The sequence below is a fragment of the Arvicanthis niloticus genome, chromosome 17 (assembly GCF_011762505.2).
Source record: "Arvicanthis niloticus isolate mArvNil1 chromosome 17, mArvNil1.pat.X, whole genome shotgun sequence".
Taxonomy (NCBI): Eukaryota; Metazoa; Chordata; class Mammalia; order Rodentia; family Muridae; genus Arvicanthis; species Arvicanthis niloticus.
The window spans coordinates 11,681,675-11,708,531 of NC_047674.1; the positions used below are offsets into that span (position 1 = coordinate 11,681,675).

General features: G+C 46.2%; 1 protein-coding gene across 2 annotated transcripts; it reads left to right on the forward strand.

Annotated features, from left to right (window-relative positions):
- Positions 1–3,159: 3,159 nt before the first annotated feature.
- Positions 3,160–26,821, forward strand: Stk25 (serine/threonine kinase 25). 2 transcript variants are annotated; one of them, XM_076914705.1, is made up of 12 exons: positions 3,160–3,279; positions 15,551–15,636; positions 19,774–20,004; positions 21,203–21,259; positions 21,801–21,909; positions 22,730–22,887; positions 22,974–23,159; positions 23,334–23,479; positions 23,784–23,898; positions 24,294–24,365; positions 25,358–25,494; positions 26,215–26,821. In XM_076914705.1, exons 2-12 carry the CDS (start codon positions 15,607–15,609, stop codon positions 26,252–26,254), a joined length of 1,281 nt encoding a protein of 426 aa, XP_076770820.1. In that variant the 5' UTR covers positions 3,160–3,279; positions 15,551–15,606; the 3' UTR covers positions 26,255–26,821. The 2 variants fall into 2 exon arrangements, with proteins under 2 accessions (XP_076770820.1, XP_034377239.1); XM_034521348.2 differs by lacking the exon at positions 3,160–3,279 and adding an exon at positions 14,836–15,388.
- Positions 26,822–26,857: the final 36 nt, after the last annotated feature.

The following is a 26,857-nucleotide window of genomic DNA, read 5'->3' on the forward strand; positions in this document are numbered from 1 at the left end:
AGAGCAATGGTTTTGAGAGTGACTGCATCCTGCTCTTGCAGAGAACCTGAGCTCTCTGGTTCCCAGCACCTACATCAGGTAGTTCACGCACACACCAGGAGATCTGACTCCTCCTTCTGGCCTCGTTCAACACATGCACTCACACATACATAATTAAAAATAAGAAAAAATTAAATTCTCATTTTCTGCATAGCAGCCTGAGCAGGAAGAAGTGGGGTTGAGTATCCATCTGGTCCGAGGAGACAGCAGCTTGCTTAGTTTACCATCTGTAAAGCAACACATTCAACATTTTGAGCTGAGGCATTGTGAGGAAAAGGCTTCACTTTATTTGTTTGTTGTGGGAAATATTAAAAAAAAAATGCAATTCACGCTACTGGCCGGGTACTGGAGAGCATGGCCGGCCTGTTCTCATCTGTGGAGACTCTCTGACTCAGAGCTCTGAAATCTCTCCACCCAGCTCACTAAGTTCCCACTGGCGGGTTGCTACTACGCCAACCCCACGATTCAAAATTCCCACGGCCTTCTGGGGTACACTTCTTGCAAACCCACACTTTGCTGCCCTACCTTTCTCTCTGGAACCCAGTTGAGTAGTCACATGAAAGAAAAACACCATACAAACTTAGTTCAGAATCAATGGTAACTCAATCGCTGAGCGCAACAACTAGAATCCTAATCTTGTAACCCATATTATATCTAAGTCCTCTGGTGGCGGATTTGCAACCTAAACCAGGGCCCACTTGCAGCTACAGCTAGTCTTCCCGTTGTCCCTGTCTTCTCTCCTGCCTCTTCCTCTCTCCAACCCGGAAGTCCCACCTACTCACCCAGTGATTGGTTTCTTTATTCATTAGAAGGGTTACAGGAAGTCTTGAGTATATGATTCACTCCTAGTCCCAGGTAGCCCCTCTTGGAGAAGTTGAATTATCATCAAAATACAAACAGCACCAGGGCTATCCACAACATTTGTTTATTATTTAATTTATTTGAGGTAGGCGTTCGTGTAGCTCAGACTCACCTCAGATTCCACGGACTTGAGCTCTTGATCTTGTGAGTGCTGGGATTAAAGGCATGTACCAACCTACCTGTCTCCATAATTATTTATTTATTTGATTGATTGTCAAAGTAGGCAGTTCCCTAACAAGTGTGTAAGGGTCAGAAGAGAACCTGTTTGTTTTGTTTTTGTTTTTTGAGACAGGTTTCTCTGCAGAAGACAACCTGTAAGAGTTGGCTGATTCTTCCTATGATGTGGATCCCAACACCTGAGCTCAGATCATTAAATTTGATGACAAGCCCCTTTACCTCCTGAGCCGTGTCACTGGTCCCTATATTATCTCTTGGAACAATCCTCTATCCTGTTTTGTTTTGTTTTTATATATTGTTCATTATTACTGTGGGAAGGGGACACCTGTGTGCCACCGAGTGGATTGTAGAAGTCAGAGGACAAATTTGTGGTGGTTCTCTCCTTCCACTTCATGTGGGTTCTGGGGATTGAACTCATGAACTTAGGCTTGCAAAGCAAGTACTTTACGTCCTGAGCAATCTCACCAGCCCTACCCTGTCTCTTAAAGGGCTTTGTGAGGAAAAAGGGGAGCTCTTGAATCTTGTCCACTCTGTCTAACTAAGTGGGAGCCCTCACTGTAATTTCTTTGTTCTCTGAGTCTCACTATATACTCCTAGCTGGCCTGGAATTTGCTTTTCATACCAGGCTGGCCTCAGGCTCGAGGCCACTGCTCATTCATCTTTAGAAATGCCTCGTAGGGCTGTGCTTCTGTTTCAGAAGTCCCTATCTTTTAGACATACACACAGATCTACAGACTAAATGAGTTTTTAAAACCACAGCCACACAAGACTTGTAAAGAATAAACAGTTTCAAAATGGAAAGCCAGCTCTGGGCAGTGGTCTGTACACGGCAGCTGACTTCTCTGGTCGAGACTCAGCTGGGTTCTGACTGACATGCTGGTCAGCTTCTGCCATAGCTCAGGATAATTACAAACCCTCCCTTATGAGAGAGCCAGGTGAGCTGCAGAATCCCTGGGACTCCAACTGTTATAAACGTTGTAGTAGGGGCCGAGGGACCCCCACCTCCTGTGAGTGAGGAGTGTGGGCTCTACCAGGCGTGATGTCCTTTTTTTTAAAAACAAACAAACAAACAAACAAAAAAACCATTTCAGATGTTTGTACCCACTGACTCATGACTCCTGTCCAGGAAATGTTCCCATGCTCTCATGTGGCATCATCACAGGGGTCATGGTACAGCAAAGGTCAGGACACATCCCAAGTTCATCATAGAAACACATTCCATCCGTAGGTATTGGCCTAGATAGAATCCTGTCTGTTGTCAGAGAGATCAGGCAGGTGTCCGGTGCAGGAAGCTCTGTGCATGATGTGCAGGAGGGAGAGCACAGGCTACCTTTGTGTGCACCTCTGTGTTTGACTGGGACTCTTCATAGACCCCAGAGGCTGGTGACAAGTGGCAGCTGCTCTGAGAGAAAAACAGGGCAAGAAGGGTGTGAGAACGACTCAGTTACAGATTAACAGGCCTTTCCTTTCTCTTCCTTCCTTTCTTTTTTTCCTTTTTATTTGAAACCCAATGCTTATTTTAATAGAAACTTTGTTTATAGTTTTTACATTTCTCATGGGAGCTAATCTCCAGCCCGGTGTCCCAGTCCTGATGAGAAAGGGAGAAAAGAAGGGATGGCAGCTGACCAGCTTTCCTCTGGAGTCTGAGCACCATGTTCCTCCTGTTGTGTTGGGATCCAGGAAGGAGGGCAGGTGAACTCTCATGCCTAGGCTTCTCCTCTGTACTCTTGCATCAGGGCTTGTAAGGGAGTAACAGAGAGATGGAGAGAGACGGTAAGCCTGTGAGTCAAAAAATACTAGAGCCAGTGTGATGCCTATTCTTGATGGTCAGTCTAACTACATTTGGAATTAATTAAAACCCCTAAATTGAGAGCACAAGTGTGAGGGATTTTTGCTTAGTTTGAAGTGGGAAGACACACCTTTAATCCAGATCATTTGAGCTGGGGACTTGGGCCACACCTTCTATATAAGGAAATCTATATAAGGACGTGGAAGGAGGAAAGAAGCTCTCTGCTCCTCCCCTGCTTGCTCTCACCTCACCAGTGAGTCCATTCCTTCACTGGCATTAGAGCTGACTTCTTCAGGATTCTGGCCTATGCTGAAGAGCAGCTGAGACACCCAGCCTCATGGACTAAGGAACTACTGGATTCTTAGTCTTTCCATTCACAGCAAGCCATTGTTGGATTAGTTGGACCGGAACCTGTAAGTCATTCTAATAACTCCTCTTTCCCTGTATATTTAGAGAGATTCATTCTATAAGTTCTGCTACTCTAGAGAACCCTGACCAATACAGCTAGTATTGAGGGTTGAAAGAGAATCAGATAAAGCACAGGGTTGGGGGAGAACAGTCCAGTCAACCTCAGATACGAACCTGTCTGGAAAAATAAAAGAAAGCTCTTGAGTTTCATAGGGACCTTGTTTTTGTGTCTGGCTCTGGGACAAGAGTGTTCTGGAGGTGGGTGGTGGAGACTTCACAACTCACCATCCTCCTGTTTTCCTACTTTATGCTTAAGCTCATCACCCTGCCTACGCATCTCCTGTTTTTCTGCTGCCTTCAAAGATGCCCTACAACTCACTAGCAAACTCTTCAAGATGCATACATCTCATGGTTATTGTAGAAACTGTCAAGCATGGTGGCAGACTCCACCTGCCAGGCATCTCAGCCCAGCACAATAAAGTTATCATTGCCATAGAGCTGGCATCAGGGTGGTTTCCTGGGTGGACCCAGGAGTATTTATAGCCTGGGTGGTTCACCTTTATTGAGTCTACTTGCCCTGAACTCAGGGTTCTGAATCACTAGCAATTCCCACTTTCCATTAGTTTCCATCCCGGTTTATAAGATCTTGGGCTTGCCTTTGGATTGGGGCTGGGCATGGTGACATGTTACAGCAATTTTAAGAGTGATAATTTTTTCTTTATCCCAACTAGATCTGAAATAAATGAGACAAATACTATAATATTTATTTAATCAAAATTTATGGCATAAAAGCTGAGTAGTATTAATCTATTTTTAATACTCTAAACTAATCCCTGAGATACTTGCATTTTAGTATTGGTGTGACTTGCTCTGCTCCAGGTGTGTTCCCATGGTGTCTCCAGGACCCTTTGCTTGTGGCCAAAGACACTGCCCATTCTCTTCCCCCACTGGGATCAGAAGTCTAGCCTGACCTCTCCTCTGATGAGCCATTGTCTGATTTTATTGACAAATCAGAGAATAAATGGGGGAGCAATGGTTATACAGCATTGAGGTAGAAGATAGTTAGAATAAGCATTAGAATGTCCATGTCTGGATTGCAACCAGATATGGGGGCAGAGACGTCAGCATTTGAATAGCATAAGGGTAATGTTTACACGGTACACAATAACATCAGACCTATATTGGCATTTACCTATCTTTTGTTTTGTTTTGAGACAGAGTCTCACTATGTAGACCTGGCAAAGACAAGTAGATTCAAGGCCAGCCTAGTATATACACAGTGCATTCTAGGACATCCAGGACTATAGAGAGAGACCCTCTCTTTAAAAAGGAGGGAGAAGGAGCCTCTGGCTTCTCTTTAGACTTTCTTTTGTTTTTAAGATTTGTTTTTACCCAGACATGGTGATGTATGCCTTTAATCTCAGCACTCTGGAGAGAGAGAGACAGGAGGATTTTAAGGAGGATAAGTTTGAGGCCACCCTAGTTGATGTAGTACCAGGCCAGCCATTGCTACACAGTAAAATTCTGTCACAAAAAGTAGAAAACGTTTGTTTTTAATTTATGTGCGTATCTGGATGTATGTATATCATGTGTGTATGGATGCCTGTGGGGGACAGAAGGGAGTGTCAGATTCCCAGGAGATGGACTTATGGGTGCTCTGAGCTGCTAGACAAAGGTGCTGGGAACCCAAATCAGGTTTTCTGGGAGAATAACAAGTTTGCTTGTTTGTTTGTTTGTTTATGGAGGCAGAGTTTCTCTGTATAGCCTTGGCTGTCCTGAAAGTCACTCTGTAGACCAGGCTAACCTCAAACTCAGAGATCTACCTGCCTCTGCCTTCCCAGTGCTGGGATCAAAGCAATTGGCCTGAGTGAACTAATGCTAACAGAGAGACACTCAGCCTTGCCTCCTCGTTCTCCCACCATGGAAAGATGCAGTAGGAAGGCCCTCACCATATACCAGCATCTTGCTTGATCTTGGCCATTTCAGTCTTCAGATCTGAGTGGGGGGGAAAAGTCTTCCTCGATAGCTTGTACAGTGTTGAGCATTTGGTTGTAGTAGAATTGATTACAGGCAGACTCAGGCAGCAGACAAACAACCTGTAATAAAGGTCCCAGGAATATACAAGAGGGAAAGATACTATCTTCTACAGGCAGTGATGAGAAAACAGAATGCCCACAGGTACACTTGCCAAATGTGATGCACAGAAACCAACACCTATTAGACTAAAGTTACCCACACCTGATCTTGAAACCACAGACTTTTAGAGAGAGAGACGTCTCCTTGACACCGGTAGTAGTAATGAGTTTTTTGAAGGCCACTCTAAAAGCAACACCAGACAAATGGGGTCTGGAGTAATCCTCAGCAATGCAGAAAGCAGGTGTGGTGGTGTGGGTCTTGTAATTTTAATACTCAGGAGATGGAGACAGGAATGTCAGAAATTCCAGAAATTCAAGATGTGTGTGTGTGTGTGTGTGTGTGTGTGTGTGTAAGAGAGAGAGAGAGAGAGAGAGAGAGAGAGAGAGAGAGAGAGAGAGAGCAAACACAGGGAAATTACCATAAAAAAGAAAAGGCAGCCTCTCACTCCGAAATGGGAAACTATAGATCCAAACTGTGTATACTATACAGGAGTGAGAGAGGGAGGGGGGATGGAGAGAGAACACACTCACATGAAAGCAAAATTCGACATAACCTGACAGAACTAGACAGAGGACCCGAATCCACACTTAAAAGGCACCAGTGGTGGTTGGGGTTATAGATCAGTGGGGAGATCTTGCTTATCACTTTCACGGCCCTGGGGCTGGCTCGTCCCAGCAGCCTTTGGTGCTCCTGCCATTGCAGCTGAGATTATTCCTTTGTGGACAGCAGTTTCTCTCTGGCAGTCACACTGCATGATATGGTCTCTTTATCCCTGGAGCTGTGCAGTTTCTCTGGGTTTTAGCAGAAGGGAGATACTTTTTATTTATGCCGCTGGCCCATGGAGGCCTTCATGCCTTTCTTCAAGTCTTTCTTCAAAACTGGAAGGCCTTAGCTGGTATATGTTTTCAAACAGTATCAAAACCTTCAAGTCATGCCTGGTGTGCAGTCCAGATGGAAAGAAAAGCTCTGTGGCCTGGAGTCTTACAATGTCTTTGTCTGTGTGTGTGCATGCGTGCATGTGTTCTCTCTGTGTGTTTCTGTCTATCTGTGTCTCCCTCTGTCTCTCTCTGTGTTTCTGTCTCTGTTTCCCTCGGTCTCTGTATGTGTATTTCTCTATCTTTCCCTCCCTCTCTCCCCCTGTGGGTTGGTGTGTTCTGTGTGTGTTCTCTGTCTCTATGTGTCTGTCTCTCTTTCTTTGTGTCTCTCTGTGTATGTGTTTCTTTTTGTTTTAAGGGTAGATTATTTATTGTTTTCTTTAAAGATTTATTTATTTATTTATTTTGTGTATGTGAGTACACCATTGCTCTCTGCCGATACACCAGAAGAGGACATTGGATCCAGTTACAGATGGTTGTGAGCCACCATGTAGTTGCTGGGAACTGAACTCTGGACCTCTGGAAGAACAGTCAGTGCTTTTAACTGCTGAGCCACCTCTCTAGCCCATGTGTTTCTTTCTATGTGTCTGTTTCTCTCATTCTCTCTGTCTCTGTCTCTTTCATTTTGTGTGTGTGTGTGTTGGTGCATTTACATGTAAAGTTTGACACTGGGTGTCTTTTTCAGTCACTTCCATCTTTTTTTTTTTTTTTTTTTTTTTTTTTTTTTTTTTTGAGGTAAGCCCTCTCACTGAGTCTGGAATTTGTCAATTTGACCAGTTAGCTGACCAGTAACTCCAAGGACCCACAGTCTCTGTCTCCCCAGGACCAGGATTACAGAACTGTTTCGCCTTTCCTGGCTTGCATGTGGGTGCTGACGATCTGAACGCAGGTCTGCATGGCCAGCACATTGTCAGCTGAGTCATCTTCCACCCCTCCGTTCTTTACCCACAAAAGAAAATATCCCAGTGCCTTGTCTCTCATCCTTTGAGACGCCCAGCTATGGCTGAGGCACAGTTTACATGATCACCTTTGTTCTTGGTGGCTCAGAAGGAAGGGTCCTGCCATTCTGTGGCACTAAAACCTCCAGGAGGCTTCCCTGGCTCCTCCCACTGGCTTCCATTTTCCTTCTCTTTACTTTTCCAGTTAAGACTGGAAAATCTGCCAGGTGGGGGTGACACAGGACTCTAATCTCAGCACTCAGGAGGCAGGTGGATCTATGAGTTCAAGGCCAGCTTGGTCTACACAGCAAATTCCAGGACAGCCAGGGCTACACCGAGAAACTTTATCTCAACCAAAAGAGGGCTGGAAAGTCTTCACATTCTGTTCTGAAACCATACAAAAATATTCCATGTCTAACTACAGCGTAGTTCTAAGTGTTGAAAATCAAACTCCACATATGAACTGCTGGGCTAGGCCACACCTTTAATCACAACACTTGGAAAGCAGAGGTGAGCAGGGCAGTGGTGCCATATGCCTTTAATCCTAGCACTTGGGAGGCAGAGGCAGAGGCAGGTGGATTTCCTGGTCTACAGAGTGAGTTCCAGGACAGCCAGGGCTATACAGAGAAACCCTGTCTTAAACCCCCCTCCCCCCACGCAAACCCCACCAAAAAAAAAAAAAAAAAAAAATAGGGAAGCAGAGGCATAGTGAGACCCTGTCAAAAGGAGAAAGGAAGGAAAAAGAAAACCAGCATTCAATATGTCATTGTTACTGCTAAGATATTATTTGTTGCCGAACTGGGATAAATACAATGAAACAATGTATTTGCTAGAGAAGGCTTTTCCAAACGCTCTCCAGCCCAGAGGCTGTAGCTCAGTGTTTACTACGTGTGAGGTCCCTAGGTTCCATTCCAACACAGCAATAAACTCCATCCATCCCTCATGTTCTCACCATGTGACTGAAGTTTGGGTGAGGTCTCCCTAAGAACTCACCCTGCTGCCTCCAGGAAGGAGTCTGATGCTTTCTCCATTGAGTTGGGTTTGGCTGGTGACTGGTAGAGAGTAGGTCACATATCTTCCAATTATAGGTCAATAAAAAAATATTCTGCCTTACTCTATTAGAATGCTGGTCCTTGGAAACCATTGTCCTAGGCTGAACTGTGCCTCATTCCTGCTTTATCAGATAAAATCTTGTTTGAATTAAAATGGCCTCCATATGTTTATAGGGAATGGTACTATTAGGAGGTGTGACCTTACTGGAGTATGTGTGGCCTTGATGTAGGAAGTGTGTAACTGGGGTGGGCTTTAAGGTTTTAGAAGCTCAAGCCAAGCCCAGTGTCTCACTCTCTCTTCCTGGTGCCTGTGGATCCAGATGTAGAACTCTCAGCTCCCTTTCCAGCCCCACATCTGTCTATATGCAATGCAGCCATGTTTCCCGCCATGATAATAATGAACTAATCTAAACTATAATCCAGCCCCAGTTAAATGCTTTTCTTCATAAGAGTTGCCATGTTCGCTGGGCAGTGGTGGCACACACTTTAATCCCAGCACTTGGGAGGCAGAGGCAGGCGGATTTCTGAGTTTGAGGCCAGCCTGGTCTACAGAGTGAGTTCCAGGACAGCCAGGTCTACTCAGAGAAACCCTGTCTTGAAAAACAAAACAGAACACCCAAAAAACAGAAAAACAAAAAACAAACAAACAAAAAAGAGTTGCCATGTTTATATTTGTGAAGCAGGAGATTAAAGAATTGGTCTACCTTGTCTTGGCAAAGATGGACAGTCGACTTCCTCCATATTTTGCTTGTCCATGGTTTGGACATTGTCTTAGATTTCCCAGTGCTGTAAAGAGCTGGAATGATCAAGGCTACTCTTAAAAGAACAACATTTAATAGGGTCTGATCAGGATCAGAGGTTCAGTCCATTATCATCATGGTGGGAAGCATAATGACATCCAGGCAGCCACGGCGCTGTGGGAGCTGAAAGTTCTATATCTTGATCTGAAGGTCTCAAGGAGAAGGCTGGCTCCTAGACAGCAAGGACGAGGGTCTTAAAAGCCCATCCCCACAGCGACATACTTCCTCCAACAAGGCCACACTTCCTGATAGTGCCACTCTCTGAGCCAAGCATATACAAACCACCACAGGTATCATGTGTCAGCAGTCAAGACAAGGGGAGTTGTTTGCAGAGTGGCTGGCTGGCTTTGCCACATTTGAAGCAAATTCCATATGGAGTTTCTTTGATGCCCATTATCTTCTTTGAAGTAGTATTGGGGTCCTGCCAGGATTGAAGTTTCATTGCCATGAAAAGCCTTTTGTTATTAAAACATCTTAAATGCCACATTCTGTAGATCTCTGAAATGTTTGAAGACTATCTAAATATATATGAGTAGGCAAATGGTGCTTGTTTCAAGCTATCCTATCCACTATCCAACTTAGAAACATCTACAGGAAGCTAAATAAAGCTTATTTCTGTAATTAACTAAACTAGTATCTATCATGAGCACAAGTTTGACTCACTTGACTACTGGCTTGCATTTCTTAACTATTCTAAACAGTTTATAAATGTAGCTTTCAAGAACTAGAACTTTACATTAAATTCTTATTTTTTAAAATTTTTTTATATTTATTTATTTATTTATTTATTTATTTATTTATTTATTTATTTTGAGACAGGGTTTCTCTGTGTAGCCCTGGCTGTCCTGGAACTCACTCTGTAGACCAGGCTGGCCTCGAACTCAGAAATCCGCCTGCCTGGCCAGGCGGTGGTGGCGCACGCCTTTAATCCCAGCACTTGGGAGGCAGAGGCAGGTGGATTTCTGAGTTTGAAGCCAGCCTGGTCTACAGAGTGAGTTCCAGGATAGCAGGACTACACAGAGAAACCCTGTCTCGAAAAAACAAAAAACCAACCAAACAAACAAACAAAAAAACAAAACAAACAAAAAAAAAGAAATCCCCCTGCCTCTGCCTCCCAAGTGCTGAGATTAAAGGCATGCGCCACCACTGCCCAGCACATTAAATTTTTAAATGAGTTGCTAGGTGCAATACCTTTAACAAGAGTTAAAACATATATACAATATGTTATAACAAAAATATAATCTTAAATTTGTATTAATATACAATAATCTATACCAATGTAAAATATTTGGCTTGTGGATGCTTTTTAGTTTAATTGTAGATATAATAAACTACCCTTTTATCTTACCATTCCTAAATCCTCCCTTTTCTTTTCATTCCTTCTCCCCTAAAACTGGATAAAACAGAAAAAAACAGAGGAGGACAAAAAGAAAGATTCCTGAATCTAACTTCCTTTATTTTGTTTCCTCCCTGATTAAGACCATTAACAACTTGTGATCAGTCCTCTTAAACAATGGTAAACATCCATCACTCACCAAAAGACTAAAAACTACCCACCTAATCTATAGGAATGGAGTGTCATTCATTCTCTTTAAGATTGCTTCCTGCTGCTGGGGGCAATGGCATCTTTTGGGGGGCACTAATAAAACTGGGATATTGGTCAAGTCCTGAAAGAGGTAGATGCATCATTTGCTGTCCAGTTTGTGTGATGGGAAAGTGCAGGGCTTAGCCAAGTTCTGACTGTAACACTCTGAAAGGCTGGATGAACAAGCTATGTGTTCTGAAAATGTCCTGGAGCAAGTCTTTAGAGGAAACAGCCTTGATACAGTTGAGGTAGGAGCAAAAGGTCCCAGCATCTCAGCATCTTGGAGGGTGAATACTGTCAGGGATGTCTTCCTGGTCTTCCATTCTGCAATATACTGGCCTTACAAACAATACCTAACTGTGTAAAGACATTCGTATGGAACATGCAGAGTGCACAGATCCATTAAGGATGTCAATAAAGAAAGACAAGTCTTTCTTTAGAGGTTAGTTTGGTCATATAATCAAACTACAATATAAATTTCCATTCATGCCATCTGAAAGGGTCACATGTAATAAGTCATGAAAATTCTGTAGCCAATAAGATTTATTGTCTGTATGTAGACATTTAAGTCTCAGCTGGCCTCAGGGCTGTCCCCAAGTACAGAGATCAGCATTATACATCACCTATCTTGTTGACCTTGATAATCCCCTTCTTGTCAGCAGCCAAGATTTTCAGGGGATCTCCCTTTGTCATATCTGATTTTTATCAATTTGGAAGGAAATATAGGCATAATTCTCCCCCAGCATGTCACATTTTCTGTTTTCCATTCTGAGGTTAGGACATCTTTAAAATAAAAGGTTAGTTTAGTTCAGCAGTTTTTTTTCCCATAATCCAATGTATTTCAGCAGCTGTAGTTTTTTGTTTACTGGCATTTAAAAAATTAAGGTTAATAAAGCACTATGCAATCTATCTCTGGGGGTCTTTGTTACCCCCTTTGTTTATTAAGCATCTCTTTAAAAATATAATTAGGTCTGTCCACAGTTTTTGTCCTGTAGGATTGTGTGGTATACCTGTAGTATGTTTTATATTATAATATGTAAAAACTGCTTCATCTCATTACAGATATATGCTAGAGCACTATCAATCTTAATTTTTTTAAAGATTTATTTATTTTATGTATATGAGCACACTGTAGCTGTCTTCAGACACACCAGAAGAGGGCGTCAGATCCCATTACAGATGGCTGTGAGCCACCATGTGGTTTCTGGAAATTGAACTCAGGACCCCTGGAAGAGCAGTCAGTACTCTTAACCACTGAACTATCTGTCCAGCCTGCATTGTTAGTCTTAATTTGTACGGGTATCCCCACAATAGCCATAACTTCTAACAAACCTGTAATTACAGAATCAGCCTTTTCAGAAGCTAACGCAGTTGCCCATTGAACTCCTGAATGTGTGTCTGTAGTATGAGTTAACTCCTTTTCAGCCTTGGCTAATAACTTTCTTGGGCTATTTAAATCTTTATCACCCTGTAAGGCTTGAAATAAATTGCTTAGCTCTTGAGTAGCCAAGCCAATTGTTAGGTCACAGCCAGTTAATATCTCCCAGTAGCTTCTGGTCCATTGTGGCTTCATCCTCTCCTTTTGTCTACCCCTTCCCCTCTGGAGCCTCCAGTCCCACCTTTCTCCCTCCATTGTCCACTTGCAGGCTCTAGTCTTTTATTGAGCAGGACATGGTCACTTCTCAGTAGTGCTACCAGGACTAATGTCCTCTTCTACACTGTCTTCTATTTTTTATGAAAAGCATTTTATTTTTTAATTTCTAACTCTCTCCTTTTTTTGGAAACTTTATTTTATTATATTCAAACTTAATATTTTTTCTCCCCTCTCTTTCCTTCTCTCTGTGGTCTCTTTGGGACCCCATGACTGGGATCAGAAGTTCCTCCTTTCCTTTCTCCTCTGAGCAGTTACTGGCTGAATCAGCTCTTTAGAAGCTGTCTTAGTTAGGGTTTTACTGCTGTGAACAGACACCATAACCAAGACAACTCTTATAAGGACAACATTGAATTGGGGCTGGCTTACAGGTTCAGAGGTTCAGTTCATTGTTGTTGTTGTTGTTGTTATTATTATTATTATTATTATTATTATTTTGTTATTGTTGTTGTTGTTTTTTCGAGACAGGGTTTCTCTGTATAGCCCTGGCTGTCCTGGAACTCAGTTCATTATTATTAAAGTGGGAACATGGCAGCATTCAGGCAGGCATGGTGCAGGAGGAGCTGAGAGTTCTACATCTTCATCTGAAGGCTGCTAGCTGCCAGGGTCACTGTCTAATAGTGCCACTCCCTCAACCAAGTAAATACAAACCATCACGGAAAACAATTCCAGGTGATGGGAAACAATCTTTATACAGCCTTGAGACAGGAGATGCTCCAATAATCATGACTATGCCAACGTCCATTGTAGGTAGGGCCATCCCTGGGCTGGTAGCCCAGGTTTCTATAAGAAGGCAGGCTACACAAACCATGGGGAACAAGCCAGTAAGTAGCACCTCTCCATTGTCTGTGCATCAGGTCCTGCCTCCAGGTTCCTGCTTTGATTGAGTTCCTGTCCTGACTTCCTTTAGTGAAGAACAGTGTTATGGGATTACAAGCCAAAAAACCCTTTTTCTCTCCATGTGGCTTTGGTCATAGTGTTTCATCACAGCAATATAACTAAGATACAATGGATTTATTATTTTACATGTGTAGTTATTCACATCCATGGATGTTTGTGTACCACTTGTATGCCTGATGCCCACAGAGGCCAGACAAGGATTCAGATCCCCCTGAAACTGGAGTGACAAATGGTTGTGAGCCACCACGTGGGTGCTGGGAATCAAACCTGGGTCCTGTGCAGAAGTCTCCAGTGTTCTTAACAGTTGAAGAATCTCTCCAGGCCCTTGGGAAGTGTTTTATAGCTAAACCACATGGAAGTTTGCCTAAATAGCCAACAACTCTTTGCTATCTCTTTGATCCAAGAACAAGGCAATAAACTGATATGAAGTTTAATCTCACTTAAGCCCCTAAGTAGGGCTTTTCACATGGAGTCTGATGGTCCATATGTATAATCCCACAGAGAGAGAACTGCTGTGAATGTGAGGCTAAAATGGGCTACATAGAAAATTTTAGGCCAGCTTCAGCTACAGAATGAGATCCTGTCTTTAAAAAACAAAAAAACAAAAAAACAAAAAACAAAACAAAAGCAAAGGCCTACAGAGATGCTGCAACCATTAAGAATTCCTGTTGCTCTTCCAGAGGACCAGAATTTAGTTCTAGCACCCATATCAATCGGCATACGACCCCTCTGAAATCCAGCTCCAGGGGATCTAAGACTCTTTTCAGATCTCAGTAGGTTCTTGTTCACATGTGACATACAAACTTATGTACATAAGTAAGTCTTAAATTAACAGAGTAGGCCTTGCCAAATGTCAGACTTTGCTAGGAGGGACAGTTAGGTAGTAGACTCATACTGTCTAGCTACCCTGAAGGCCATCCTACAGATGGTCTGCTTCAGGGGCAATAAAAGTATTTACCCCATTGTTTATGCTTTGGGGGAGACCATGGTGCTTCAGGACCCAGTGCAGACCTGTTTGCTGGAGGTCTTTTTTCTCCTGGGGAGAAACACAACAAACAAAACCTAATCAACATATAGTAAAGTTGGGGATCAAAGAGAGTCAGATGCAAGGTATTGTCTTGGATGCAAGGTTTACGAAGGCCCCAGGATGGTGCCCAGGAAGAAAACCCACCAGAGAACAGAAACAAAAGCCTTCACTAGTTGGGGTGTGAGGACATTACGGTGGTTTGCACTGAGTCATCATAGGCATTGATTCAGCAGAATGGACACAGTACGGAGCCAAATTTCCCTCCTGTGGACCACTAGGAGACTGCATAGAAGTGGACACTGCTGGCCAGGTCATTCATCCTGAATTCACAGCATGAAGGGCATCTTCCAGCCTTGGGGAGTTTCCCCGCCCACCACCACCACACAAGTCTTCCCAGCACCAGGTCACATCCTGGGGCCCTATGATTACACCTTTTCAGATAGGAAACTGAGGCAGGAGAGAAGCACTTGTCCAAGCAATGGGCGACTTCTCTAAGGGCACGCGTACATTGTGTGTGTGTGTTGCTAAGTGAAGACAAGAGGGTCACAATGAGGGTTAAAGCTGGAGCACCAGGACCTAAGGGTAATGTGGGTTCGCACTCCAGGAACACAGTATGGGCCGCAGAGACTTGGCAAACCCAACCCAGCTGGGAAAATGAAAAAAGGGCTGGGGGGTGGGAGGGAAGAAAAAAAAGAAAAGAAAAAAAGCCTAGAAAACGTCAAGGCAACTGCGCACGCGTTGCACCCGTCACACCGCGCGGCCTGACAGGAGGGGCGGCCCAACCAAAGCGTATTTCGAGGTTCGGATCCAGCCTGTGGCTTATTGGTGCCTGTCTACTGACCGCCCACCGTATGTTCTCCTGGGACATGTAGTCTGACGCCATCAGGGCCTCAGGGCACTTGCGTAACTCCGCATCCTACCGCGCAGCCTGCTGGGACTTGTAGTCTCAATTTTGCGTGCCCAGGGTACCGGGCATGCCGCGGGACTCCTAGTCCCACAGAGCTTCGCGCTCGCCACGACGTCCTGCTCAGAGCCGCTGCCTCCACCTCACGGGCTGGGAGGCCTGGGCGTTCCGGGAGACCGAATTGCGGTGCGAGCCGCCGTGGGGACTGCGAAGCGGGCCGGGAGTCCGGGATGGAGCCGCCCGGAGGTGGGCGCTGCCAGCGGGCCTCGCCTGAATGTTGGGGAGGCCGGGCACGCCCTGAGGGCGGATCAGGGGCCCTGGGCGCGGGACCGGAGGTCGCGGGTGGAGGGACGCCACGGAACGGGTCCCCGGGCCGCTGTTGACCAAGCGGCCTGCGGTTTCTCACAGGTGCTTGAGGCGAGCGGGCGGAGCGGCTGCGACAGACTGGTCGCGTCAGCGGGGACATGGCTCACCTCAGGGGCTTCGCGCACCAGGTGAGTGTGGGCGTCGGCGAGCCGAGTCCGTGGTTCTCGTGGAGCGGATTTGTCCACTTGCGGCGGGAGAGGGGCGGAGGCCGTATGCCTTGGGGCGCGTCTTCGGGCCGTTGTAGCTGTGGCCTTTGCCGAGCCAGCGCCTGCGGAAGACATGACCCCCAGGGAAACCTCTGCATTGTGAGGGGTTCTGCTCTGGAGCTGGTGTGGGCAGGTGCAGGAGCCTGCCCTGGGCACAACCTGCTTGACCCAGGCTCGGAGCACCCTCCCAGAAGATGCACTTTTCCTTTCTTGGTTAACGGGATGTAACCCCAACACAGAACCTCACAGGCAAGATGAGGGCTGCGTAGGGTTAGCGAGTTCGGTGGTTTGCTCTCTGGACCCCCTTTCTCGCCTTTATTTAGTTATTTATTTATCTGTTGTTGTTATTATTTCAGAGCAAACATGACAAGCAGCCGTTAGTGAAGTGGAATAAACTACCTTGTCTGCTGGTTTTCCTCTGGCTTTGGCTGTGGGATTTGCTTTTTAAGGGCTCGGTTTGGTTAGGCTTAGGTTTGACAGTTGCACAGTGAGGGAATCAGTTCTTGAGGACAGAGCCGCACCTCCCCCGCCCATCTCCCCTTCTCCCTGCATCCTTGAGAACTGGGTGTGCAGACAGGAAGCGTGTCCATCCGCTGCTTGTGGGCAGGAACTGGAGGCAGGGCTCCTTGGAGGAAACCGAACCAGCCTGGAAGACTGTTCACAGCTGTTGGGTAGGGCTTTGGGGCCAGCTGTCACAGATGGGATCCTGAGCTTGCTAACTGATGCTGAATTAAGCTAACACATTTTTAATATATTTCTGACATTTCGCCTCTAATTATATAACATACTGAGAGAAAAAAAAATCTGCCTCTAGTTTATTTTTAAGAGGCTTAGGCTTAGCTCTTGTAGGCCCTAGGATGACAAATTGGAGTTATGAACTGTGAAGGAGTAGAGAGATGATGACTAGAGGACCTTTCTCAAAGAGAGAAAACACCCTTTTGTCTTTTTAGGGGCCTATGTCCAGCCTAGATATATTTGCATTCTGAAAGTGACGCAAAACCTCTGTAGGGCTGTTTTCTCCCAAGATGGCTGCCATAGAGTCCTATGGAACTGCTCCTTTTGTGTGGTAAGGCTTGTACTTGCCCCATAGCCTGTGCTTCTATCTTAGATTACCTTTTACCTAGCCAGTTCCTGCCCATCTCTGGAAGGACCAGATGGTTATGGGCAAGCACTGTGTAACTGTGTGGTGGTAGCTGAGGATATCTACTGAGTTGTGCCTCTTGTTTTGGGGAGGTGATACACAGCAGGCATGTTGGCAGATAGGCCAGAGGCTGGGGGTATAATATCCCTAGGATGGAACGGAGAGAGAATGGGTCTCAGTTGTTCAGCTTAAGTTAAATGACTTGAGTGATGGTTCATAACAATCCTGTCCAGAAGAGAAATCTGAGCCACCCAGACCAGGATGCTAGCTGTCTTTGATTGGCTGGGCTTGGGACGAGGGCTGCTTCAAGGGTGTCAACACAGAGACCATGCCAGAAAGGTTCCTGTCATACTGTTTCTAAGGCTGGCTGGTTCAGAGCTGTAGGTACCCAAAAACACATAGACTTTGAAGACTAGGATTCCCAGCTTCCTTGTACAAAGCCTAGAACTCTGGCTTTGGGGTCTGTTGTTCTCTCCTTCTCTGAGGCAGCGTTGCATAAATACCTGGCCTGAAGTATTCTTCTTGGACTGCTGTAGTGGACCAGTTCTGATTCTAAGTTCCCCAAGAAGAGGACAACTGAGGATTCCCAGTATGTCTGAGCAGTGTGGGAGGATACGGTATCTGAACCTGAGGAGTAGGAAAAGGGCCCTGAGAACTGGAAGGATAGTGGTCCTGGGTTATATAGTTAGCCCATGGCTTGCCCTCTTTCTTCTAGGATTTCTTAGGCTACTTTAGCAAACACTGGACTGAACCAGTGAAAAAACTGTATAACCCCAAGTCATCAACTAGATCTGGAGATTTCTGAGATGGCTCTCAAGGTGTCTCAGAACTATACATGGTGGAGCTGTAGCAGCTGAAGAAACAGTGGGGACCAAGTGGTTTGAGAAAGAAGGGTTTGAGAAAGTGTTTTGGGGCCTGCTGGAGCAGAAACAGGCAGAAAAACAAAGCCAAAACAACAAAACAACAACAACAACAAAACAGGCAGGAAAAGGTCTGCTATGTGGACCTTATTCTGCACCGGGCTTTTAGGGCTGGCTTTGAGCAGGGGATCAAGTGGCCACTGCCCAGACATGAAGTGATGGAGGCTGAGGTATTTTCACCCTGACCACTATACCTTTATCAGTGTTCTCTACATTGATGAGTGTGTTAAGAGCACATGGCCTGGAGTGGTTCTTTCTGATCTGGCTTGGATCCAGTGCTGATCTTGAAATAGCTGAGGTGTTTGACTTATCAACCACACTTGAGAATTTGTCTTGGCTTTTTATTTAAGCAGGTGAGGCTGGGATCAGACACTACTTCCTGGCCAGTGCAGCCCAAGGAACCTCAGGCAGCCCTTAGCTTTCTTTGTCTGGCCAAGTCTTAGTGTGGCCTTTCAGGAGTTCAGGCAGCAGATCTGCTCCAAGCCTCCACGGCTGCACCCTGAGAGTTGGTCTTAGGATATGGCTGCCAGGTCGAATGTGGCTGTGAGAAGAGTCACTTTGGATTGGATTGTGCTACCTTTTTCTTTTCTTTAAAAAACAAAAAGCAGCAATTACATTTATTTATGGATGGGTAGGTCTATATTACCACAGTGCAGGTGTCAAAAGACCACTTAGGAGAGTTGGTTCTCCCCTACTGTGTGTGTCAGGGGATCAAACCAAGATTGTTAGACTTGATGACATGTGTTTTTACCCACTCAGCCATCTGGTCTTGTCTTCTTTTTCTTTTCCTTCTTTCCTTTTTTTATTTTTTTTATTTTATTTTAATAAGATTCACTTACCTTTATGTGTATTCATGAATACCTACATATATGTATGTGCACCACATGTGGGCAATGCTTAAGATCATGTGGGTGTTTGGACGCAAACCCCAGTCCTCTTAATCATTCTCCAGCCTCCTGGCCAAAGTAGAGTGCATATGGATGACACAGCTGGTCTGCTTAGAGTGGGAAGTGCATGGGAGTTAGTGGGATATACTCAGGCCTCACAAAGGCTGCTTTGCTTGGAAGGGTCAGGTGACTTCTGTATTGAGACACTATCCTTGTTCCTGGAGCTCTTCCCCCAAACTTGTCTGATCTGCCTTGTCTTGTTCTGCAGAGTTCTTGGCTTGTAAAGGGCTGGGAGTTTGGTTGTCTATGTCACTCTATTACTTGTTTCATGGTTAAAAACCTTAGGAATGTAGCTAGTTGGTAATTTCAGATTGAAATGTCTCTGGGAAGTCTTAGATTGGGTTTAGTCAGATCTATTGCTATGCTTCAAGAGAAAGGGCTGTGGCAATTAGGCCTCAGGGAAGCAGGCAGCCATGTTTATTCTTGGAGGACAGGCTTTGTAAGTCAACACCTAGTACAAGCTCTTCCTAATCACAGAGTAATCACTTATACAGTTTTAGTACTTATACAGTTTTAAATAAGGTTGGTCTTGCCTTTTCACATCTTGCTTTTTTTTTTTTTTTTTTTCCCATGCTGGGGATTAAACTCCAGGCCTTGTGCGTATTAGCAAGCTCTGCCAGTCAGTTATCTTCCTACCCCTATTCTTTGAAAACTCTATCATCTCGAAGCCCCCATGGCCTGTATGTGTTAGTTGAAAGTCAACTTTCTGAGAGTCAGTTCTCTTATTCCCCATGTGGGTCTAGGGAATCAAACTCAGGTTGTTGGGGCTTGGTGGCAAGTGCCTTTACTAGATGAACCATCTTACCAGCCCTGTTTGGTTCCTTTTAATTGGCACAAAGTACTGTTTGGGGGACATCTGTTTTGTGGGAGTGTTACCTAATAGAGATGGAACTTAACAGGGTTGAAAAAGAAACAATTGAGGTGCGTTCCCTTCAGTTCCTTACAGTGGGTCATACCTCAGTCAGCAAGGCAGTCTCTTCTGTCTAGTATTTCCTCCAGTGGCTGTTGCCCGTGCAGTTTCCCAACCTTTTTTCTCTATTGGCCTCTATAGCATTCTCGTGTGGACCCAGAGGAACTCTTCACCAAGCTTGACCGAATTGGCAAGGGCTCATTTGGGGAGGTGTACAAGGGGATTGACAACCACACCAAGGAGGTGGTGGCCATCAAGATCATTGACCTGGAAGAGGCCGAGGATGAGATTGAGGACATCCAACAGGAGATTACTGTGCTCAGCCAATGTGACAGTCCTTATATCACCCGCTACTTCGGCTCCTACCTGAAGGTGCCTACAAGAGGGAGGGGTCTGTAGTGGTTGGGGGTGGAGCACACTGAAGGTTCTGTGCCAGGCTTTCTCTTTTGTTTCCAGAGGGATTAATATGTGTCCAAGGATAGGAGAGAGCAGAGAAGGTGACAGCTGTGGGCACATGGGAATCCCTCTGGAAGGGCTGAGAGGCCCACCCTCCCTGATATCTCAGCTTCATAAAAACAGCCTATTCTCTTGAGAAGTGCCAGTTCTCAAAGGTCAGTATTGTTAGGCACAGTCTAAGGGGCCCCTGCAGGCAGTCGATACTTTTGGGGACAGCCTGGAGGGCACTTGAGCAGAGTGCAGAGAGTACAGAGAAGACTCAGGTACTGCTCTGAGCAATTGGTCTGTCCACCAAGTGCCTGTACCAGAGGTATGGTAGCTGGGTGGTCAGAGAGGCGTTTTCTCCATTCCTCCCCCTGGACAGAGTCTATGTAGACCAGGCTGGCCTTGAACTCACAAGAGATCTGCCTGCCTTGGTCTCCCAAGTATTGGAATAAGGTGTGTGTCACTACTTCTAGCCTTCCTTTTTTGTTTTGTTTTTAGTGGTTTGTTATTGAGACCGAGTCTCACTGTGTAATTCTGTTTGTCCACACTATATGAACCAGGCTGGCCTTAAACTCAACCTACCTGCCTCTTCCACCATGCCTGGCTTGGCTGTCCTTTTAATTTTTTAGTACTAATTTTCTTGTCATTATTTTTATTTGTATGTGCTGGGTGGGGGTATGTATACATGATTCTCTGTGTGTGCCTGCAGAGGCCAGAGAGGGTATTGGATCCTCCTGGTATGGGGGCTACAGGCCTTTGTGAGTCACCTGATACGGGTGTTGGGAGTTGAACTTGGGTCTTCTGAAAGAGAAGCAAGTGCTTTTAACTGCCAAGCTATCTCTCTAGCCCTTCTTCCCTTTAAAAAATACAAGGTCTCATGTCCAATTTGACCTTGAACTTCTGATCCTCCCAAGTGTTGGGATTATAGGAATTCACTACCTTGTTCGGCTAGAACCCTATCTTATTTGGTAGGAACTTGCCTGGTATAGTTGCTGTATGGCCCACGCTGCCCCTAGCTGAATACTTTTGGAGAGGTTAGAGGGGGGTGACGTGTGGACTCCACACTTGGGTATTCCCACTGCACCACTGCATTTGCTGCTCAGGCACTGACAGGTTTCTCTGCTCCCAGAGCACCAAGCTGTGGATTATCATGGAGTACCTGGGTGGCGGCTCTGCACTGGACTTGGTAAGTTCAGACTCAAGCAATGAGAGCTTGCTCTTGAGGCTCATCTTTCGATGCCCCAGGACCCACTGCCCTGCAGACTTTTAGGCTTGTGGCCTTTCTCTGGCTGCTTATCTATAAGTGGTAGTCCTACCTATCACTGTTCTATATGTCAATTAGGAATTGTTAGTTTTAAAACAAATCACAGTTCATCTTCCTCTGGTTGATGCTAAAAGAAGTCTTGGGCTTCTACTGGGCTATGGGCATAGTCACAGTTAGAGCCCTCAGACAAATAAGAGTCATGGCTGTGTTAACCTATTCTCGTCTTTATAGTCACAGAAATGATTAAAGCAGCTCTTAAGTTTTCTGAAAACAGATTGTCACCCCCATTTCTCCTTACTTTTCCCATTATCCGTGGCATCTGAAACTATAGGAACTAAGGAACATAAAGGCCCCAGGCTCTTCCACAAGGACTCAAGAGGTTGGTGGGTGGTGCTGCTCAGGTGCTGTGGTGGTGTGGGTGTGGCAGCTGCAATTGAGGTTCTTCCCTTCTGTGCTCCTGAAGCTGAAACCTGGTCCACTGGAGGAGACCTATATTGCCACCATCTTGCGGGAGATCCTGAAAGGCCTGGATTATCTGCACTCAGAGCGCAAGATCCACAGAGACATCAAAGGTCCTGCGGGGTGGACATGGCTGCAGTTCTGCCCATGACCTAGAAAGAGATGGGCACGTGGAGCCTAGTAGATGGTGGTGCCTGAGGGCATGGGATGTGGGAAACTCTTCTGCTACCTGGAAACTGGGGCGGGGGGAGGGGGTGTCTTACTTTTTATCCCCATTTTTAATGGCCACACTGAGGGTGGAACTAGGGGATTGTGCATCTTAAGCAAACATTTTGCTACTGAGCTACTTCACCAGCCTAGCAAAACTTTCCTAATCTCAATTCACCTAATCTTGGTTTTCATATATGTGAAGGAGACCAGTTGTGTGCTAGTACAAGGCAGGAGCGGTGTGTGGACTCAAGTATGGATTTGTGTGACATTCCTGTGTGGTCCAGTCTTAATGAGTAGTCACAGTTGGGCCAGCCCACCATGAATGACTTATGAGGAGGGCTGAGCCTGACGTCGCAGTGAGGAATCCTGTAGGCAGAGTGATAGATAGATAGATAGATGCCCTGACTAGCCATGCCAGCCGGACCCTTCAGTTAGGGTCACTATGATTATATGTGAGGTGGGTGTTGCTGTTGGTGCTTGTCAGAAAATATAAACATGCCAGGCCCTGGAACAAAGGTAGGAATGCTCCTGTAGTTCCCCAGACAGGTGCCTGCTCTGCCAGCAGTGGCCACTGTCAAGGAAAACTAAGTTCCCAAGACATATCTGCTGCTGATGCCAGGGGCCAGAGAATACCATCCTATCACTAGTCGGGGAGGTGCATGCAGGGTTATTTTGGGGGGCTGTAGAGCCAAGTATGATGCCCATCTGTCCTGTATTGAGCAGCTGCCAACGTGCTGCTGTCAGAGCAGGGTGATGTGAAGCTCGCAGACTTTGGTGTGGCTGGACAGCTCACAGACACACAAATCAAGAGGAACACATTTGTGGGTACTCCCTTCTGGATGGCACCTGAAGTTATCAAGCAGTCGGCCTATGACTTCAAGGTGAGTTCTGGATGGGAGGTGGGAGTGTACTGCCACTGCCTCAAAATGTTTCATGTAGCAACTGTCCTGTGTGACACCCTGTCTAGGCTGACATCTGGTCCCTGGGCATCACAGCCATTGAGCTGGCCAAGGGGGAGCCGCCAAACTCTGACCTCCACCCTATGCGAGTCCTGTTCCTGATTCCCAAAAACAACCCACCCACATTGGAGGGCCACCACAGCAAACCCTTCAAGGAGTTTGTAGAGGCCTGCCTCAATAAGGACCCACGATTCGTAAGGCCTTTTCCCACTTGGGCTACCCCAGGCAGCTGAGGGGTTTGGAGAAGTGTATGAAGGGAGGATGTTTACTTGGTGGGACAGGGCCCAGCCTTCACATCCTTACCTGTCCTTCCTTGTGTCTTTTGTGAGGGTGGAATTCAGCTCTGACTTTGTCTGTCTCCCTGGCAGCGACCCACTGCCAAGGAGCTCCTGAAGCACAAATTCATCACACGCTACACCAAGAAGACCTCCTTTCTCACTGAACTGATTGACCGATATAAGCGCTGGAAGTCTGAGGGGCATGGCGAGGAGTCCAGTTCTGAGGATTCTGACATGTAGGACTTTTTTTTTTTTTTTTTTTTAAGTCCTCAAGAGCTCCCTGGTGATTGATGCCAGTGGAGGTCTCCTTTCCAGAGGCAGGGCTTAGTTACTAGGGTGGGTATACTGGGCAGGGAACCTGTAGGCTGAAGGATAGGGCCTTTGACTATCACCTAAATGCTGCAGCCTGGATAGAGTTCTGCCCACTGTTTAGGGTCTCCTAGGCCAAGAGACTGCCTCAGAGAAATGAGATATATCTTGGTATCGTGTTTATGTCCAGCCTTGTCTCCATCAGTTCTTCTGATTCTTTATCCTCTTTAGTGATGGCGAGGCTGAGGATGGGGAGCAGGGTCCCATCTGGACGTTTCCTCCAACCATCCGGCCAAGTCCACATAGCAAGCTGCACAAGGGGACTGCTCTGCACAGCTCACAGAAGGTCTGTTGATGCCCTGGGCCAGAGCACTGCCCATATGTACCAGCCTCAGTTTTCCTGGGGCACAGATGTGAACTATTGTGCATTAGGCTTTGAGGAGGTCAGCTCCCAAGTGCCCTTGACCTAGGGCTATATTAAACACTCATTATCTGGGGTCTGGACAAAGAGCTTGAGGAAGACAGGGCAGAGCAGCACTGAGCTATCTTAAGAGTCAGGCTGAAGCCTGGTCTGCTGGTGCTTAGGTACAGGCCTGATAACTGATGGCTTGGGCTGCCTTGTAGTTTGGGAGTTGACCCCTGATCTGTGCTCTATCAGCCTGTTCAAGACAGACTGAGGAGACAGGAAATGGAGCCTCTCTTTATCTCCATGTCCCCAGTGTCTTGCTTTCCTCCTTGCAGCCTGCTGAGCCTATCAAGAGACAGCCAAGGTCCCAGTGCTTGTCCACACTAGTCCGTCCTGTCTTTGGAGAGGTGAGAATAGACCTGAGCCTGTGGTCATGTGGGGCACTGACTTTGTTCTTCAGAGGTGGTCTCTTCAGAGCCATTGTGTGGTGGTTTAGTAGGCCCTGAGCCTGGGCTTTATCTATTTGATTTCTGGTTTTATTACATCTAGTTATGCACAGGCTTGTGGGTCCAGGAGGAGGATTGTACCATAAAGCACTGGAAGGAACTGACCTGACCAGTACCTTTTTGTGTCCCCAGACCTGCTAAGGTCCTCTGGCATTACAGTACTACTGTTGCAATGCCCAACCACCACACGATTCTTTTGATGAGGAAGGCAGAGGATTGTTAGGTCAGACCTAGGTCAGGGAGGTGATTCCTTGGTGGCCACATGACCTTATACTGTTGCCAGAATAGTTTCAGAAATACAGTGCGGCCAGGAATGAATGTTCACATACAGATTTGAAGCTCAGATAGCAGATTGTAGGCAGTAGGCATTCAGTGGGTGACAGTAGCACTTAGAGCACAGAGGGAGGACAGGAAGTAGGTGAGTGGAAATAGCCGAGTGTCTCTCCCTGAAAAGAGTGACCTTAGCCAGAATAGGAACAGCTACTTAGGGCTGTGTTGTGAACAGTGTGCAGTGTTTCCCAGGGCTGAGAAGATGACTTCTTAGGTAAGAGTGCACTCAGGAGTTGAAGTCCCAGAAATGGATATTGATACTTTGTAGTCTGATCTAGGATGTCTGTCAGCAGTCATTGTAGAGTATTCAGAGTTTCTGTGCCAATTTCTAAATCAGACTGGATCCACTTGATTATCTCCTGACCTTCAGTCTGTAAGAAATCATATGGTTCTGACCTCTTGAAAACCCAAGTCAGGGGGGAGAGGAGCCTCAAGATGGAGAGCCGCAAGAGTCGCCATCAACAGGGCAGGTTGCACTACCTGTGCAGTGCTATGTCTTGCTTTCTGTAGGTCTTCCAGCTGTCTCAGGTAAGATGCCAGTTAGGTACATGATCTCTCTGCAGCTCAAAGAGAAGCACAAGCAGAGCGGTGGGAGCGTGGGTGCCCTGGAGGAGCTAGAGAATGCCTTCAGCCTGGCTGAGGAATCCTGTCCTGGCATCTCAGACAAGCTGATGGTGCATCTGGTGGAGCGTGTGCAGAGGTGAGCACAGTGCGCCAACCCAGGAGGTATCCCCATGGGGGAACTGAACACTAAATGAAGCCTGGGACTCATTCTTTGGAGAGGCTGGTTCAGTCGTCCTTTGTCAGGGTTAGCGTGCTCTCTCATTTTTGCCTTTGGAGTTAGAGAGGGAGAGGCAAGTGGGCCTCTTGTGCCTTTGAGCTATGCATGAAGGTTGAACCCCATTCTCAGGCAGTATCTGAATAGAGTTCCAGTGGCAAAATGGCTCAGTGACAGAGCATTGTGTGCAGCTGACTTCTGACCTACTTGGTGGCTTCCTAGAGGTTCTGTGTCCTAAGAACAGCATAGATGCTTGTAAGCCTAGGCTGTGCCTGCTACTGATGGGGAGCCCTGACCTGACACATGCCTGTGAAGGGACAGGCAAGGCAAACACTGATTCTTCCATGGCAGTCCCAGACTCAGGGTTCCTGAGCTGTCACAGACAGATGTACCAGTTCTTCCTTTCTTACCTTTTGGATCCTGTCCCTTGCACACTGGGAGAGACCAACCCTGGTTCTTAGGAGCAGCAGGGTTTGGTCTAGTTGATACTGATCCTGAAATACTAAGGACATCTTCCATCTTGTGGTATGCTGCTGGTAAAAATGCTGTGAACTGTACATCTAAGAGACTTGCAAGGTGTTGCTGAAGTGCATGTCCAGGCAACAGAGTCCAGGGACAGTAATGGTGCCTTTCACTTAACAGGTTCTCACACAGCAGGAACCACCTGACATCTACCCGCTGAACAACCAACTGAATGCACTACTCTTCACAGAGAGGGAGAAGAATGCTTTTTGTTTTGCGCTCTGAAAGGACTGACTTGGAAGCCCTCTTGTGTTGTGTTGCAACTGTAAAGACCGACCAGCCTGTAGGCTTCACAAGCCAGGTTACCTTCTGCCCTACACAGCAGCCCCTCGACACTTGTGTTCACCTTCTTGGTTGACCGAAGCTATGATAGGCACCCGGGAGCCCTTGCAGAACTGGGCAGCAACTTGGGAGGCTGGTGTGACCTATAGACTCCGCAAGTCCCTGCAGCGGGTGGACCAAGGAGCATAGTGACTACTGGGCAGCTTTGGCTCTTCCTCTACACCAGGGACATTGTGTTGAGGGCTCATAGGGGCCCAAGATGGTCATAATTTGCCTTGTGGTGTCAGTTCAGGTACTGTGTGTTTTCATGAGTACTCAAATTGTCCAGAATATTTTTGTTTTTGTTTTTTTAAAGAAAATTGAACTTCCTGAGTATTCTGACAGTAAGTGTTAGTTTTCATAGAGCATTGAAAGCCCTACCATTTCAATAAAGACCTGGATTGGAGACGTTCTGATGTACAGAGCCTGGCCAGATGGGATT